The following is a 17107-nucleotide window of genomic DNA, read 5'->3' as shown; positions in this document are numbered from 1 at the left end:
TTTTCTTTCCCCAAGTAGAGAGTTACTCTCTTCATGTTGTGCTGAGATTGGAGGCTGGGGACAGGGAATGGGATGGGCAGTCCCATGGCCACTAATGATGCAAAGCTAGATCACTCCTGAAGCCCATACCCTGCCAAGATCATTGCAGCATGTGGATAGAATAAAGGCCCACAATACTATGGGCAACCTGCTGTTGAGGTGAGCTTGCCACCCAATACTACTGCAACATATCCCAGGCTGGGTTATAAGTCCAACTGAGAGAGACCATGGGTTTTCACCTAGCACTGAGTTATGTTCATAGATTCTACTCACATGTACTGGCCTGGGATCTACCCAAAGTTTTTACCAGCCTTGAATGAAGTTCCAAGACACACTCCTGTGCTCACTTTCCTGACCTGTTCCCCTGACATTGGAGTCTTAGTCCTTGCTGTCTTCCAGAGTTTAGGGTTGGTTTGATGGAAGTCTCTTGGTGCTCAGGCTGACACTAAGCTGGGTCACACCATAGTCTCATAGCCTTAACAATGGTTGTATTTCCTAGGCCCATATGTGGCTGGAGGTGATGCAGGCTGAATTACCAGAGCACAAGCCCCTGACTAGTGCCAGGACTTATAAAGAGTCTCTGTGAATTCTGTTCTGGAGATAGGGGCTTCTAGGATTTAGTTAGTGCTGGGTCTCATTATAGAAGGCCTCACACAGGTCAAAAGCAAAGTCTTGTGCTATCTTGTCTTATTCCATAGTGGGTGGAGTTAGCTCATTGCTCTGCTGCCCAAAGTTGGGAGAGGAGTAATGGAAGCAGTCCTTTGGCTTCCTGGCAAAGGAGGGTCCAATGCTCAGTCAACTACTGGACTTAACTGTGGTACTGAATTCTAAATCAAAGGTCTGGACTTAATTCCCTTTCCCTCTCCCAAGTGGGAGATGTCCCTCTTTTTTGCTACTTGGAAGTTGGGGAGGAGTGACACAGGCAACTCTTTCCTCCCTGCCTTCATCATTGCTTCTTTTCTGATTATGCTAATACCAGGCACCATGGTATCTCACCTGGCTTCTTTAGCTTTTGTGAAAATGGATTGATGCATTAATCACTGAAAATTGGTGTTTCTTTAGGGAGGTGATTGCTGGAACATCTTACTCAGCTGCCATCTTGCTCCCAGTATGTTAATTAAATTTTTTATCTTAGCATTTCATTTTGAATAATTTCTGTTGCTATGATTTGGGGCTTAGTAATCTTTTCTCCATTTTATTTTAAAATTTTTGATAACATATAATAATCAAATTCAGCTATTGCAGGATTCTACCTGGCTCTGAGCCTCACCATGGAGGGACCAACCCAACTCTCCTGTGCAATGACTTGGTGCCCACCTCCCTTTTCTTCCTCCAAGTTTGTGAAATATCACTGTGATATTTCAACACATGTGTAAAGCATGCAGTTATCAAATCATCTCCTTATCATTTCCTTTTGAGCTCCTCTCCTCGTTTTTCAAGCAAAATATAACAGGTTATTATAAGCTACAGTCATACCACTATGCTGTGGAACACTAGAGCTTATTCCTTCTATTTGTGTGTTGGTACCAATTATTCAACCACTCTTTATCTTCCCTCCTTTCAAACCTTTACAACCTGTGGTAGTCACATTTTTACATTCTGATTGGCTTTTTAGCTCTCACGTATGAAAGAGAGAACATGCAGTATCTTTTTGTTGTTTTGGCTTATTTAATTTAAAATAATATCATTCAGTCCCATTATCAACTTTGCTGAAAAAGACAGGATTTTATGCTTCTCTATAGCTGAATAATATTTAGTTGTGTATCTATACCATATTTTCTTCATCCATTCTTCCTTCAATGGGCACCTAAGTTGACTCATTATCTTGGCTATTGTGAACAGTGCTACAGTAAGGCTTAATATTATTTTCTTCTGCAATGTCCAATTTATTGCAAGGTCTAAAAACTAGTCTGAGGGTCTGGGGTCGTGGCTCAGTGGTAGTGTGCTTACCTAGAATGTGTGAGGCACTGGGTTCGATTCTCAGCACCATATACAAATAAATAAAATAAAGGTCCATCAACAACTAAAAATATATTTTAAAAAACTAGTCTGGGAATGAGTGAAATGCAGATAGAAAAGGGTCTGTTGAACTTGTATAGTGGATTAAATAGATACAGACTATTTGGTTAGTGGAAACAAACTACTATCTGACACGTGATGGAACCCATAGTCCTTCTTGGGAAGCAAGCCTGAAACCAATGTCTATCAAAATTTACCAGCACTTTTATCATATTACTTATTCTATAATATCACTTATTAGTACTCAGTGAAAGATAATGCCATATAATAAAATTATTAGTGCAAATGAAAGTTGGATATTTTCCACTTGAATTTCTGATTTTTCTTTTTACAAAGAAAAAACTCTGAAATAGAAGATAATATTTAAACATTTCAATAAGTGTAAAAAATAGTTTCTTGCAAGATTGCCAAAGTAATTCCAGGATGATGGATTGTGAGAACAGAGAACTTATGCTTCATTTTTAACTAGACATGGATGCTACTCCATCTATTGTGAGAAAAAATATTTTAATGTCATGTATTAAAACAATTTTAATGAGTTTGTTTGTAATGTTTAGCAGTTCTGATTAGAAGGTAACCAACACAGGATATATTTTTTTTAAAAAACTTAGAAAGGTATTAAATGTCTTTCCATTTCTTAATTTCCATTTCCTCTATTTCCCATTATAGCAAAGTGGTATACATTACTATTTCTGCAGTAACAAAGTAATTACCAGGGCACAAACCAATAGCTGAGTACATTACTTTGAAAAAATTACCATGGAGAAGTTTGGTAGATACATTTTATTATTTGATATGAATGTAAGTTGACATGTAGAATTCATTTTTCTCATTTTGTTCTAAATAGAATTTGAAAATGCTATTTTCTCATAACTCCAAAAAATTTGGAAAATATTCATTTGAAAAATTAAGGCAGGAAATAGTTTCCACAGAGATTCTAGTTTTGCATATCAATGGAAGTGTTTTTGTTTCTAAAATTATGAATTTTAAATATACATATTCCCTAAGGGAAGAAAATCTCCTCTAATGTCACAGTGGATTTCTTGAATATTAAAGGCAGTTCTTTTGCTATTAGGCAAAAGTTTTAAAGAATTTCTACCAAATGAGTTTTACTTTTAACTAAGAGCTGAGATACCTAACAATTACTACATTTGATGTAACTTGTTTTAGAACTTCCTTAAGTGGAGAAAAGGCACAAAAATAGACTAATTGATTAGGAAGTGTTGAATTGCAACAGCACACAGAATGGCAACAAGTGCAAATCCTATCACAAGGATTAGAACAAATGTATCGTCACTCATCTCTATTCTGTGCTTTTCATCTTTCTCTTCACTAGGGTTGTTTCCTCCCTTTCCTCCCCCACCTTTACCAGGCCCCTGCTGTTGCTTATGAGTTGAGAAAAGAGTGCTGGGACTATATGGTCCCCAGATTTCTTGCATCCCAGCAGAATTTTGATATTGGCGTCCAGCACAGACCCTGAAGCGATAATGTGAATTTGTGAGGAAGTTGGAAAAGGAGAATGAAGTGTTCGGTCCTTTGTAAATCTAAAGGAAAAAAAAAGTTAAAATGAAAATTATTCATTTATCTATCTAACTGTGTACCTATATTTTTGATAACAGGAAAGATATGAATCTATTCATTTCAAGAACATTTTCACAACAAAATTAAAAATTCACTCTATTTTCTAATGTTTTAAGAGCATTCAGAATTATTTAGGTTGTTTTGTTCAATGTATGAAATAATAAAAATTTATAATTGTTAAAATTAATTGCATTAGTTTAGAATTGAGTCACTGATTGTGGTCAGTGGAATCAAGAAATACCAAATAATTCAATAGTAATTAGCTAATTAAATGATCAAGCTATTTGTCTAAAATAAGCATTATGTACATAACCATTAGGGAGGATGAACTGGGTAAGATTTAGTTACTTCAAGCATCTTTAAAGAATATCATACTCCTTGACAAAAGTGCAATCCTTAACATGATATAAAACTATAAATTTTTGAAGAATAAATTTGCAAGAATTTACCAATTCAGTTCCTTTTTCACTTGTCAGCTGAAGACTGTAAACAATGGGATCTCCTTTTATTGGTTCCAAAGATTCCCATTTGATGTCACAAATATTGTTATTCTGGTGATGTAATTTAGGTGCTAAAAAAAGAAAAATTCAATTTATAGGATTCCATTTTTTTCTAGATGATCTTGGATACACTGAAATTTGTCATACAATTCTAAGACCATTAAACGGCAGCCCATATAGACTTAATTAAAAATACATAGATACATTTATTATTTTAACTATACCACCACTATTTCATCAGGCATCTTAATCACTAATAAAAAATTTAAGAAACTAAAACTATCAATTGATAATACATACTTTTTTAGTTTTTCTATTAAGATGTGTTTACAACTTTTGTTATTTTTGTTTATTCCCTTCTGGTACAATCTCCTGCATTGTATTTCTATTGGACATTTTACATTTGGAAGCATTTTCATATACATTTGAAAGCAACTGTGGGCAGGCTGTTTATTTTACATTATTAATCTTACTTTTTGTGAAAATGAGGCTTAAATATATAGGGATGTTGTTCAGGAAGAGGGGAAGGTATTACTGTGGTCTAAATCATACTTAATTCCAATATGTTCTAGTTATAACACTTTACTATGAAGAAAAATGGTTTAATAATAGTGATAAAACTCATGTGCATGGATTAGAACAACTAAATTTCACAACTGAGAAGGAAAAAATCCTCAAATCCCAGGATCTACAGACTAAATTAGACTCATTGTTATGTATTTTGTTTTACTGTTCAAATCAGGAGAGTGAATTTAGAATTTCTGAAATAAACTAAGGTTACAGGGCCTTATTTTTTTAGCTCTCAATTGATAAGTCATGTAATTAACCATTTGAGAAAGTAAAAGGTACACCAAGGAATTGATATCATGACAAAGCAGAAGGAGCACTGTTATGGGAATCAGAAGCCTACAATCCAATCTTGACTCTGCCACTGATCCTGAGTGCCCTTTAACTAAATTACTTACCATTTGAGGGACTTAGCTTCTTTCTCTTAAAAATAGTAGTGGTGGTAGAGTGGTTGGCTGGATTACATGATTTCTAAGGTATTTAAAAATATGGATTTTTGGAGTCTCATTAAATTCTACATTTGTGTTTCAAATCCATAATTAAATACTGGTCTCTTTTGGTATTATATTACTGAATTTAAATAATCAGTGCTACTAAATTTTATATATGAGCTACTAGAACTCAAATTAAGCAACTTTCAGTGTTATGGCAAATAATACTTACCTTTAAGTGTGGGTGGTGGGGCTTTGGTTGTAGTGAAAGTATAGGGGCCAGAAAGTGGTCCCTTGCCAGCCTCATTACATGCCTGAATTTTGAATTTGTATTGAGTATATTCACCCAATCTGTGCACTTTGTGAGTTTGACAAGGCCCATGGTAAATGATAGAGAATCTGGGAGGGAATGGAGATGGTGGAAGTGATATTATTAATCACCTGTTACATGTACAAGTAACTGTTTATATAAGTAACTTAAAACCTTTTAAAAACCTCAAAAAGGCCTAAGGAAAGCAACTTAAAGCCAGAAAGATGAAATACAATGGGGAAAAAAGCAGATCATAAATATAATGACAAGGTTTTGGTTTTCTTTCTTTCCATACCTTCTATTCCCTGGTATTTAAAGTATGTTAGGTAAATGAAAAAGTGCTTTGGAAGAGGCAAAAATAGAGAGCTGAACTATGAGAAAAAAATTTATGGTAATGGGTTACTTTTACATCTAATTAGTTCATTGCAACCACTAAGGATTATAGGATTAAGATAATAAAAATTTAAACCATTTTATTACAATATATGTATAGAAAAATAGTTTACCTGCCAGAACGATCTGCCATTAACAAGTTATAGCTTATAAGGTTGGAAAGTAGTCTTTTGTTTGAAGTGTTACCCCATTTCAGTTTGAGGCTCTGATGTCCATAGACCACACAATCAAGATGTGGAGGCTCAGGTGGTAGTGGCTTGGTTTTGGTTCTTATTGATTGGCTAAAAGGACTTAGTCCATAATGATTGATAGCTTGAATTCTGATTCTAGTGTTAAGAGAAAAAATTAAGATATTTTCACTTATATACTTACATTTAGTAAAGAAAATAATTTTCTACATATATGCTAAATCCCTAGTAACCCTATATAGGATATTGACCATGATATTACACTATCAGAGACAAATTTTCAAATCAAAACTCTTAAATTTGCATAATCACTATTGAAAATTATTGATGAGAAAGAAACTGGCTCTTAATAAAGCCAAATTTCTCCAATGTAGCAGAATACTTTTCAAAAAAAATCGTATATAGATTAAATAAAATATACAAAATATAGATAACGCTCAAAATTCTCAAAGCTCTTTCCATTCACTCAAAGTAAGATATAAATGACTTACTTATATGTGGTGTCAGGCTGTAGATTTTTTAGAAGAAACTCTGTTACTCTACCAACATTCAAGATTTTTCTATCTCCATATTCAATATTATATCCAGTGATAGGAGAGCCATGGCAATCTGGTTCCTCCCATTTAATAGCAAGGCAGGATGATGCCAGTTTGGCAGGAACTTTGTTTTCAACTTCATGTAACATTGGCACTACTGCTGGCACAGTTGCTGGTGTGGTTACTACGCCAGTTCCTCCAAACATTCCAACTCCGACTATATTTACAGCCTGAAAATGTATATGCTTCGTTAGAGATTCATTATTACTTCGTTTTGTGCATAAACCATGTTGTTACATAATGAAATAAATTTCCATAAACTCAGATGCAAACAATATGGTTCTAAGTTGCTGAAATATGTAAAGGAACTTTTAAGTTGCATAATCAGGAAGGCAAAGAGTGTATATAAGGGAAGATAAGTGAAGAGTGTTAATATGGACACTTCAGAAAAAAAATGTGCTAAAATGGAACCACCACACCAAACCTTTTTTTCCCTTTTGTTCCTATTGTACTTTCTATTTTTGTTGGTGGTAGCTAGACGTTCATATCCATTCAACAAATTTCATGGATTTTTGTAAAATCTTTTTATTTTGAGATCATTATAAATACACATATACCCTTTACCTACTTTCCTCCAAACATAATATTTTGCTTATTTGTAGTATGATGTTACAACCAGGTAATATTTAATTTTGTAAGAAATTGCCATACTCTTTTCTAGAGGGGCTGTAATTACCATCAGAAATATATGAGCGATCCAGTTTCTTTGTTCCTTGACAGTATTTGGTGTTATGACTGTGCCTTAGTTTAGCTGTTTTTTTTTTTTTTTTGTGTGTGTGTGTGTGGTGGTGGGAGGTTACCAGGGATTGAATCCAGGTGTGCTTAACCACTGAGCCACATCCCCAGCCATATTTATACATACACATATAGTTTGTTTTATTTTTTTAGACAGGGTCTTGGCTAAGTTACTTAGGGCCTCACTAAGTTACTGAGGCTGGCTTTTGAACTTGCAATCCTCCTGCTTTTTAGCCTCCAAAGCTGCTGGGATTACAGGTATGTGCCACCTCACACCCTGCTTAATTCAGCCATTCTGATAGGTATGCCAACACATCTCATTGTGCATTTAGTTAATAATTGGATGTCTTTTCATGTGCTCATTTGCCATCTGTATATCCTCTTCTATGAATTATTTGTTCATGTCTTCTGCTCATTTTCTAACTGGGTTCTTTGAATTTTTGATTGTTGAGTTTTTAGAGTCCTTCCTCAACCTCTTTTTACTACTTTTGGTCTCTTACAAGTAAAGGTGCTATGATAAGTCATACACAGTGTCTTTGTGTGGACTTAAGTTTTCATTTCTCTGGCATATGTGCCCAAGAGTACCTCATTAATATGTACAGATTTTAAGTTTTTATGTATCAGCTTAAATTTATTAAATTAAAGAGAAAAAAACAAGAAGTTTGCATAGCAAGCAGGGGGACATGGGTTGATCTGGAGGAGCAATGCTCATGGAAATAAACCATAATCTGGCAAAAAATGGAAATGGACATTAGACCTAAACAGATATTTTTCAAAAGAAGGCACACAAACAGCTAACATATATATGAAAAATGCTAAACAAACATAATAATCAGGGAAATGCAAATCAAAACCACAATGAAATTTCACCTCATCCCACTAAGAATAGCTATTAATTAAAAGACAAAACATAGTGAGTGGTGATTAGGATGTAGAGTAAAGCAAACCCTTATGCATTGTTGGTGGGAATTGTTACATTGTTAGTGTAGCCATTGTGGAAAACAATATAGGTTGCTCAAAAAATTAAAAACTGAATTAACATACAAACAAACAACCCCACTACTATTTATCCAAAGGAAATGAATCAGTATGTCTGCATTCATATTCATTGTAGCACTATTTACAATAGCCAAGAAATGAAAAGAACTTAAGTGTCCATCAAGTAATGACTGGATAAATACAATGTTGTATATATACACAATGGAATACTATTCAGCCATAAAAAGAATGAAATCCTTTCTTTTGTTAAGACATAGATGGAAATGGAGATCATTATGTTAAGTAAAATAAGCCAGGCAGAGTAGGAAAACTACTGCATGATCTCACTCATGTGGAATCTAAAACTGTTGATACCATAGAAATTTAGAGTAGAATGATAGTTACCAGAGGATGGGGAGAGAAGGAAGAGAAAATGTTGATCAATGGGTAAAATAAATAAATAAATAAATAAAATGACATTCAGTTATGAAAGGCAGTGGGAGATGGAGCTTAGATGCCCAGTATTAGAGTTTCTACGGTATTTGGGCACCCCACCTTTTTCTTTACAGTGCTGAGAATTGAACTTAGGGCTTTGTGTATGCTAGGCAAGTGCTCTACCACTGAGTTATGTCCCTAGCTCTCCTAGGGTATTTTGATGACTTAAATTTTATAGGGAGAACATATTGGATTACTTTAAATTTGGACTCTCTCCAAACCTTTAAGTAATGTTTGCTATAATTCTTAGTTCCAACTAAGATTTTCAGGAACATATTAATGCAAAAGTGTTAAGAGACAAAACAGGCAGATAGCACAGTATTATTAATGTAGAAGGTATATTTGGGGGTGGTGATTGAGTTGACTTGCTTGTTCAGAATAAAGATTTTATGCATATTTCCTTAATAATTGTCACTGTGGGTGTTTATTAAATATACCAATTAGCAAAACTTTGAATTAGAAATTTTGGTTCATATCTGAATGGGTTGTAGGAATTAGTGTTTGTAATAAGCATTTCAGGTGATTGCTAAGTTCAGGGAAATTTGAGAAATACAAAATTGTAGAGGAAATAATGACAGATCAAGTTGGAATGAAAGGTAGATGCCAGATGGCATGTGAAGGAGAGCTCAGAATGCTGTTGCTGAATATTAAAAATATTTATGATTTGGAAGTCCTTTCCTCATGGACATGCTTCTGGTCTACACTGAAAATGCTATCAGTATTATAAATGTGGACAGTGTAGGTTAATAGCTATTTCCCATTTACATTGGAGGAAGCATCAGGTTTACCTGGACTCTGCAAAAATAAGTAGTTGCAGGGTTGAGACCTTTAACTTCATAACGCAGACAAGGACCAGTGTAAATCAAATGCATTGATTCTTCATTTTGTCCCCACTCTAGTCTATAATCAGTGATTTCAGCACCATTGCTTTCAGGAATCTATAAGATGTAATGAATACAGAAATTGAGTTCTTCTGTAAGTGGTCACTACATTAGATACTGTGGAGAGCTACAACATGACCTTTTCAATGTTAAAATTTAGAATCAGATGCTATGAGATAGATACATGTAGAAACAAACACAGGCAGGACACTGTAATTTACATTAAAGCGCTCAATAAAATTTAAGTAAAAGGATTTGCTAAATCCCACATATTAGGTGAATGCCTTTTCAAAATTTATTAAAATTATTTTCAAAAGTGTTATTTTAAAAAAGCAAACATATATTAATGTTGTTTAATTAGTATTGGTTAGTGTTTGATGTAATCAGCTATGTAATTTATTATGAACAGACTAAGCTTTTGTGTCAATGCTAAAAACACTTAGTCTGGGATAAGGGAAGAAAAATATAAATATGCTATATGGCTAAACAATTAGGGAAATTCTTAAAAAACAGAGATTTATCAATGAAATTCTTTTTAAAATACTATTTTGTAAATTGATTTAAATTTATTATCTCTTATTTTAAATTTTTTTTAGATGTTGATGGATATTTATTTATTTATTTATTTATTTATATGCAGTGCTGAGAATTGAACCCAGTGCCTCAAACATGGTAGGAAAGTACTCTATCACTGAGCTACAACCCCAGCCCTCTTGTATTGGTTTCAAAAATTCAATTAACTACCTATTGATGGCTTATTTTAGTTTTCTAAATTTATTATTCTCCTTAAATATAGATCTGTAGATCAGGGTTATCATTGTTGTAGTCTTCCTAACACCATTGGCATTAGGTCCTAGATGTTTTCTAGAAACCATGGTCCAAGATCTTTAGGACCCTAATTCTAATATCTAATTTCTTACAGATTTCTAGGCTTTCCAAAAACTTTCTAAATGTACTAATGTGCCTTTCCTTAGCAAAAATGAATAAAAATAAATTGATAACATACTCCCCAACTAACAACAACACAGGTTGAGCCCCTGCAGTTTAGCACAGGTGTACCACAATGAGAAGGAGGGCCTGGGACTGGTGCAGTTTCACTTGTCACTGAATGAGATCCAAGCTAAAAACAAAGAAGCAAACGCATAAATGATTTTGCAGGTATGGTCATTTCTCACTTTGAAAAAAACTACAGTAGAAACATATGTTTATCCAAAGTGAAATGAAATAAAATGGGCCAACTAAGTAGTACAACTTCCCCAGCCCTATTTGCTACTTTTAACCAAAGAACTGTGGATTCCTCAGGAGTTAATTTACTCACTATGCATCCATCTTCCGAGCCAGGTTGCTCTTTTGTGTCATCTTGGTTACCCTTTGCCTTTTTAACATGTACAAGTGCTTCAGAGTTTCCATTAGCAGAAGGATTGTCTGTACAGTACACAAAATAAATTTGACATTTTAAAGACTAGGATTTTTGTGTGCTGAGGATTGAACCCTGGGCTTTATGTATATGCATAGTATGCACTCGATTACAGAGCTACACTCCCAAATCCTAGAAATAATTTTAAGGGTGTTTCTTTAAAATAATACAAAATGATTTAAGACAGTTTTATTTTAAAATGCTTAAAGTAACAGAAGACTCAAAACATTGATTATGTCAATTAACTTCTTAATTTGATTTACAGACATTAAAACTTTTGGGTTTTCAATATTGAGAAACAATTTGCTAAGCAATATTTGATTTTATATTAAAAACTATTTGTTCTGCTATAATAACATTTAATGTGCCAAAAAAATTCAGAATAGGAAATTGAGGTGAATTCATCAAATCAGACAAGGAAGCCTCACCACTTTGAAGGTTCCTTTCTTTGGACTTCGTTTTACCATTTAAGGGTGGGTGACGGCAAGATGCAGGAGAAAGAGTTGGTGTTTGAATGGTCAAAATATCTGAAGGCTAAGAGAAATACAAAATACCTTGTGACTTACTAAATTTAAGATCAATTTTATAAAACATTTAGTAATGTATTAATTTCCATCTTAATTTAAAAAATTTCCCCTCTTTCCTCACCTGGCTTTGGCCTACTGAAGAAGTACAAAAGACTCTCAGTTTATATGTAGTACCAGGTTTCAAATTGTCATATAAAAATTCCTTTGTGGGGCCAGTGTAGATTGTATTCCAGAGATTTTCTGAAGGTATAAAAGCAAATTTATCCAATTTATTTTTATAGGTCACATAAATTTTATAGGTCCTCATGATACATTATATATGTACTCAGTAGTAACTGTTTTGGAAATTAATGATTCAATTCTCAATATAGTTAAATAATTGAATTGCAAGTAGAATTAACCATAAAATCATGAGATGTCAGTAAGTAAACATGATTTGTTATCAAGAAATCCAAGCTCTGGGATTTAGTTAATAGGACTGTACCAATGCTAATTTCCTGATTTTGGTTATTGCAATATGGTTATCTTAAGATAATAATATTAGGAGAAGCCAAGTGAAAAGTTTACATGTGAAATCTCTATACCATTTTTATAACTTCTAGGTAAAGTCTAATATTATTTCAAAATAAAATCTTTAAACATGATGAAGTCTTACCATTTGAATTTTCACTAATTTCTAAACTATAGCTTGAAATGTTTGTTCCACCATTATCTTTGGGTGATTCTGGAAGGAGATATAAAATTAACTTGAAAAAGCTTGATAAACTTATAAGTGTTTCACTGGAATTTTATCTCACAATTTAATTTTTTCACAGAGGAAAAAACAAAATTAAACTTTTTGAATTAATATACAAATATTAAAAAAAGATTATAAACTATAGTACAAGTTGCATGCTAAGATATTGGCCATAAAGCATTTAAATAATATTTTAAATGCTAGTTGGAAGAGACTGAAATGTCAAGTATATGTGTCATAAAAATTCATTTCTCTAGTTTTGAGTCAAAAATATTTGTATAAATATAATTTCTTGTCAAGGTGATATTTATCATTGATGTGGCCTTCTGAATGTGGCCTCTTAGATGTAATTTTACTTGGAATAAGCATAATATTTAATAACTCATAAAATTCAACAATTTTTTCATGTGTGAATTAATGATACAGCAATAGAAAATTCAAAAGAAAACCAGAAACAATATGGTTTACACCTAAGTTCATTATATGGCAGAATATTTCATTTAAAAATGATTTAGACAATATTTTATAAAGTTGAGGGCAATTAAAAGAAGATTTGCTCTGAAAAGTGAAGACAGAAAGAGCAAAATTTAAATACGTTAACATTACTTACCCCAGCCGATTTTCACTCTGTGTGCATGGATCTTTCCCCTTATGTGTGGTTTTCTAGGTGGCCCAGGCTTATCTGGACAGGTAGTATATTTTACTTCCGCACTGGGGTTACTTCTTCCTTCCATATTGTAGGCAAACATCTATTTGAGTAAAAGAGAATTCCTTGCTTGACCATTGGAAATAAATGTCTAGTTTTGTAGTGTACGGTTTGCAAATAAAAAGCAAGTTATTTGAGTGAGAATTTCTAAGAACTAAATGCTAAATAGTTTCAAAGAAAAAAGACTCATTGTCTCCTTTTTTTTTTTTGGTACCAGGGATTGAACTCAGGGGCACTGGACCACTGAGCCACATTCCCAGCCCTATTTTATATTTTATTTAGAGACAGGGACTCACTGAGTTGCTTAGTGCCTCACCATTGCTTAGTGCCTCACCATTGCTGAGGCTGGATTTGAACTGTGATCCTCCTGTCTCAGCCTCTCAAGCGGCCAGGATTATAGATGTGCACCACAGCACCTGGCTAACTCTCATTATCTCTAGTGAAGAGTATTATTTTATGTTAAAATATGACACAAATATATAAATTATATCTACATACCCTAAACTTGTATGTAGTACTTCTCTGAAGATTTCTTATAGTGTATGAGAGGTCTTCTCCATTGTATTTAGGTTTAAAACCTAATGCCTGGAAATGAAAGATGATGAATTTAGGAATCAGGAAGGCCTGGGTTCAAGTTCTAACATTTTATTTTCCAGCTAGATAGTGCTGATCAAGTTCCTTAGTCTTTCTGAACCTTCATATCTCCATATTAAAAGATAGAGATGATTTTTTTTTCTTTGAAGGGTTTCTCCTACTTTTCAGATTTAGTAAGATTATATATGTGAAAGCACTTTGCATACTTCTTGCAATATAAAACACTTTTCAATGTTAGCTGCTTTATTTCAACTGTGGTAAAATATTCACAACAATTTATAGCTACTTTTGAAATTGACTAGCCTTGTTGGTATAGATTTGAAAGTTCAGAATGAAATAAAATAATTGCCCACCCACATCAGGAATCTAAGAAGACAAAGAAAGGACATAGCTTGATAGCATTATGTTAATGTGCTGAAAATCTGTGTGACCACTCAAGATCATTCAGAAGAGGCTTAAAGTTGAGGACACTAACACATTTCTTTGCGTCTCTATGTTGTCCTTACAGTGACTGCTACATTTAGCTAATTTGCAGGATTTGCATATTTGTTCAGGCTTGCATAATTCTGACTCTGCATTGATCTCATCCAGAGTACAGACTTGGGAATCATATAATCTCTGATTGAACTGAGTAGATAGTAAGCTAAACAAATTTAAATATTTTTCACGCAAGAAATGCATATAAAATGTACCTAACACTGAGGTTAAAGATTAAAACATGTAAACTTACACATCCAGCTTCTTCCATTTCTAGTACATAAGTAAGACTGTCATTTGGATTTGAGTTAGCTGGGGGACTCCATTCTAGTGACAAGCTATAGATTCCTGCTTTTTTTAGTTTAGGAGGTGAGGGTGTTGGAGGCATAGTTCCTGATGTATGAAAAACTGCTATTTCACTGAAGACACTGAAAAGTAGATTAAGGAGGATAAATTATTTTCAGGTTTTTATGGAAGGGCAGACTTTTAAATACTGTAAATAATTCAATGTACCTTGTGCCAAAGTTATTTTTGGCAGCTAATCTGAATGAATATTTTGTAGAAGCATTCAGTTTAAGGATCTTGTATTGTTTCATGGTACCCACATAACAACATTTGAAGTCTTCACCTTTACCCTTAATGATAGATACAAAGTATTAGAATATTATAAAATTAAGAACAAAATTCATCTTAACATTAGTAATTATTCACAACCAAATGTTTTTAAAGATAAAATTGTGTACCTCATCCCATTCCAAAAGGAAGCTGTTTATTTTGGAACCATTTTCATTGGAACCCTAGAAATATCAGAAAGATAAAATTATGATCAGCTGTTTTTACATATGTTGCATACATATGTATATACATTTAAAATGACATAAATTACTGTGAATGAATCTTCTTATATTGTTTTTAAAGCAATCCTAATTTTAAAGTTAAAATGCATTTTTTACATTCTATAAGACATGTCTAGATTCTATGCTTTGTTGTGTTTTCCAAATTATATACAAAGAAGAAAATTAATACTTAATTAAATTGTGAGGTAAATTTATTGGTAACTATAATTGTAAATAACTAAATTTAGGTTGTAGAAATTAGTTCTTCAGCTTCATTAACAAAATTCTTATTGACATTTCTAACTTTACTTGAAACTTGATGCAGATAGAAGAGAAGGATTATTGTATAGAAAAAGTTCTAGGGAAAGAGGTCAGATGAGGCATGCATAAATTCACATTTAAAATTAAAGATATGGTAAAAAGAGCATTTTAAAATTGTGTTTTGTAAGTACAATCCTTACTTTCCACTGTAAATTCAGGCTACTCTTGGATCGGTTAATCAGTTTGGGTGCAAGTGGAGGGTCTGGTTCACAGCCTGGTGTTGTGAAGCTAGCCACTTCAGACATAGTTCTGTGTCCCGAGCCTCTTATGGTTGTAACTCTAAAAATGTAATGACAATTGTAAAAATTTCCAAATACTTATTCTAACGCATGTATTAAATCACAAACTCGGATTTCCAGACACATTTCTTAACAGCTAATTATAAAAAATTTACTAATAGAACACAGCTGGGTCCTTGCAGATACTAATTCCAAAAGCACTCTCTCATCTGTCTTAAATGAAAAAGTGAACTAATGCTGGATTTGGAGTGGTTATTTTGAAGTTTGAAGGAAAGCCCACTTTGCTGGCAAATAGTTAGGTTGGTTGCAGAAATTTTAAGTAGTGAACTGGTTCAAACTGGTAAGTTTGGCTGGCTACAGGCTGTGTGGGTAGATTGTGTAAGATGGAATTCTTACCTTAAAAAATAGGCCATGGATGGCTGTAGATCACATAGGGTAAATATAACTCCATTACCACTGTAAAAAGAGCGTTTTTAAGTAATGTATCTCACACATATTTTTAAAAAATATATGCTAAGTAGAGCAGTCCTAATCTTATCAATCAAACCATAAATCGCCCTGAAGTTTCAATAAATTTAACCCATTTTAGATGCATCAAAAGGTGGTATCAACTTCTATTCAATTTAGTCCTCGAAATACTAGCCAGAGCAATTAGACAGACAAAAGAAATTAAAGGCATAAAAATAGGAAAAGAAGAACTTAAATTATCACTATATGCGGATGATATGATAATATATCTAACAGACCCAAAAGGGTCTACAAAGAAACTACTAGAGCTAATAAGTTAATTTAGCAAAGTGGCAGGATATAAAATCAACATGCATAAATCAAAGGCATTCCTGTATATCAGCGACAAATCTTCTGAAATGGAAATGAAGACAACCACCCCATTCACGATATCCTCAAAAAAATTAAAATACTTGGGAATCAACCTAACAAAAGAGGTGAAAGATTTATACAATGAAAACTACAGAACCCTAAAGAGAGAAATAGAAGAAGACCTTAGAAGACGGAAAAATATACCCTGTTCATGGATAGGAAGAACAAACATCATCAAAATGGCGATATTACCCAAAGTTCTCTATAGGTTTAATGCGATACCAATCAAAATCCTAATGGCATTTCTTGTAGAAATAGATAAAGCAATCATGAAATTCATATGGAAAAACAAAAGACCCAGAATAGCAAAAGCAATTCTAAGCAGGAAGTGTGAATCAGGAGGTATAGCGATACCAGATTTCAAACTGTACTACAGAGCAATAGTAACAAAAACAGCATGGTACTGGTACCAAAACAGGCGGGTGGACCAATGGTACAGAATAGAGGACACAGAGACTAATCCACAAAACTACAATTATCTTATATTTGATAAAGAGGCTAAAAGCATGCAATGGAGGAAGGATAGCATCTTCAACAAATGGTGCTGGGAAAACTGGAAATCCATATGCAACAAAATGAAACTGAATCCCTTTCTCTCACCATGCACAAAAGTTAACTCAAAATGGATCAAAGAGCTTGATATTAAATCAGAGACTCTGCGC

The 17107-nt window shown here is 33.4% G+C and overlaps 1 protein-coding gene across 1 annotated transcript in view; it reads right to left on the bottom strand.

The window, feature by feature from the left end:
* Window positions 1-3263: 3263 nt before the first annotated feature.
* Window positions 3264-17107, bottom strand: part of LOC113197814 (fibronectin type III domain containing protein 3C1-like) — a 35349-nt gene continuing 21505 nt past the window's right edge. Inside the window, exons 10-27 of the mRNA XM_026410322.1 lie at window positions 15963-16022; window positions 15468-15606; window positions 14914-14967; window positions 14684-14805; window positions 14424-14598; window positions 13598-13684; window positions 13004-13142; window positions 12313-12381; window positions 11779-11897; window positions 11562-11664; window positions 11032-11138; window positions 10720-10833; window positions 9621-9770; window positions 6520-6794; window positions 5954-6166; window positions 5370-5536; window positions 4089-4210; window positions 3264-3602 (exon numbers count right to left, since the gene is read on the bottom strand). Of these exons, the coding sequence (XP_026266107.1) occupies window positions 3264-3602; window positions 4089-4210; window positions 5370-5536; window positions 5954-6166; window positions 6520-6794; window positions 9621-9770; window positions 10720-10833; window positions 11032-11138; window positions 11562-11664; window positions 11779-11897; window positions 12313-12381; window positions 13004-13142; window positions 13598-13684; window positions 14424-14598; window positions 14684-14805; window positions 14914-14967; window positions 15468-15606; window positions 15963-16022 (2554 nt within the window). The remainder of the gene's footprint in view (window positions 3603-4088; window positions 4211-5369; window positions 5537-5953; window positions 6167-6519; window positions 6795-9620; window positions 9771-10719; window positions 10834-11031; window positions 11139-11561; window positions 11665-11778; window positions 11898-12312; window positions 12382-13003; window positions 13143-13597; window positions 13685-14423; window positions 14599-14683; window positions 14806-14913; window positions 14968-15467; window positions 15607-15962; window positions 16023-17107) is intronic.

This window comes from Urocitellus parryii, chromosome X (genome assembly GCF_045843805.1).
Source record: "Urocitellus parryii isolate mUroPar1 chromosome X, mUroPar1.hap1, whole genome shotgun sequence".
NCBI lineage: Eukaryota > Metazoa > Chordata > Mammalia > Rodentia > Sciuridae > Urocitellus > Urocitellus parryii.
This window is presented reverse-complemented; position numbering and strand designations above follow the sequence as displayed.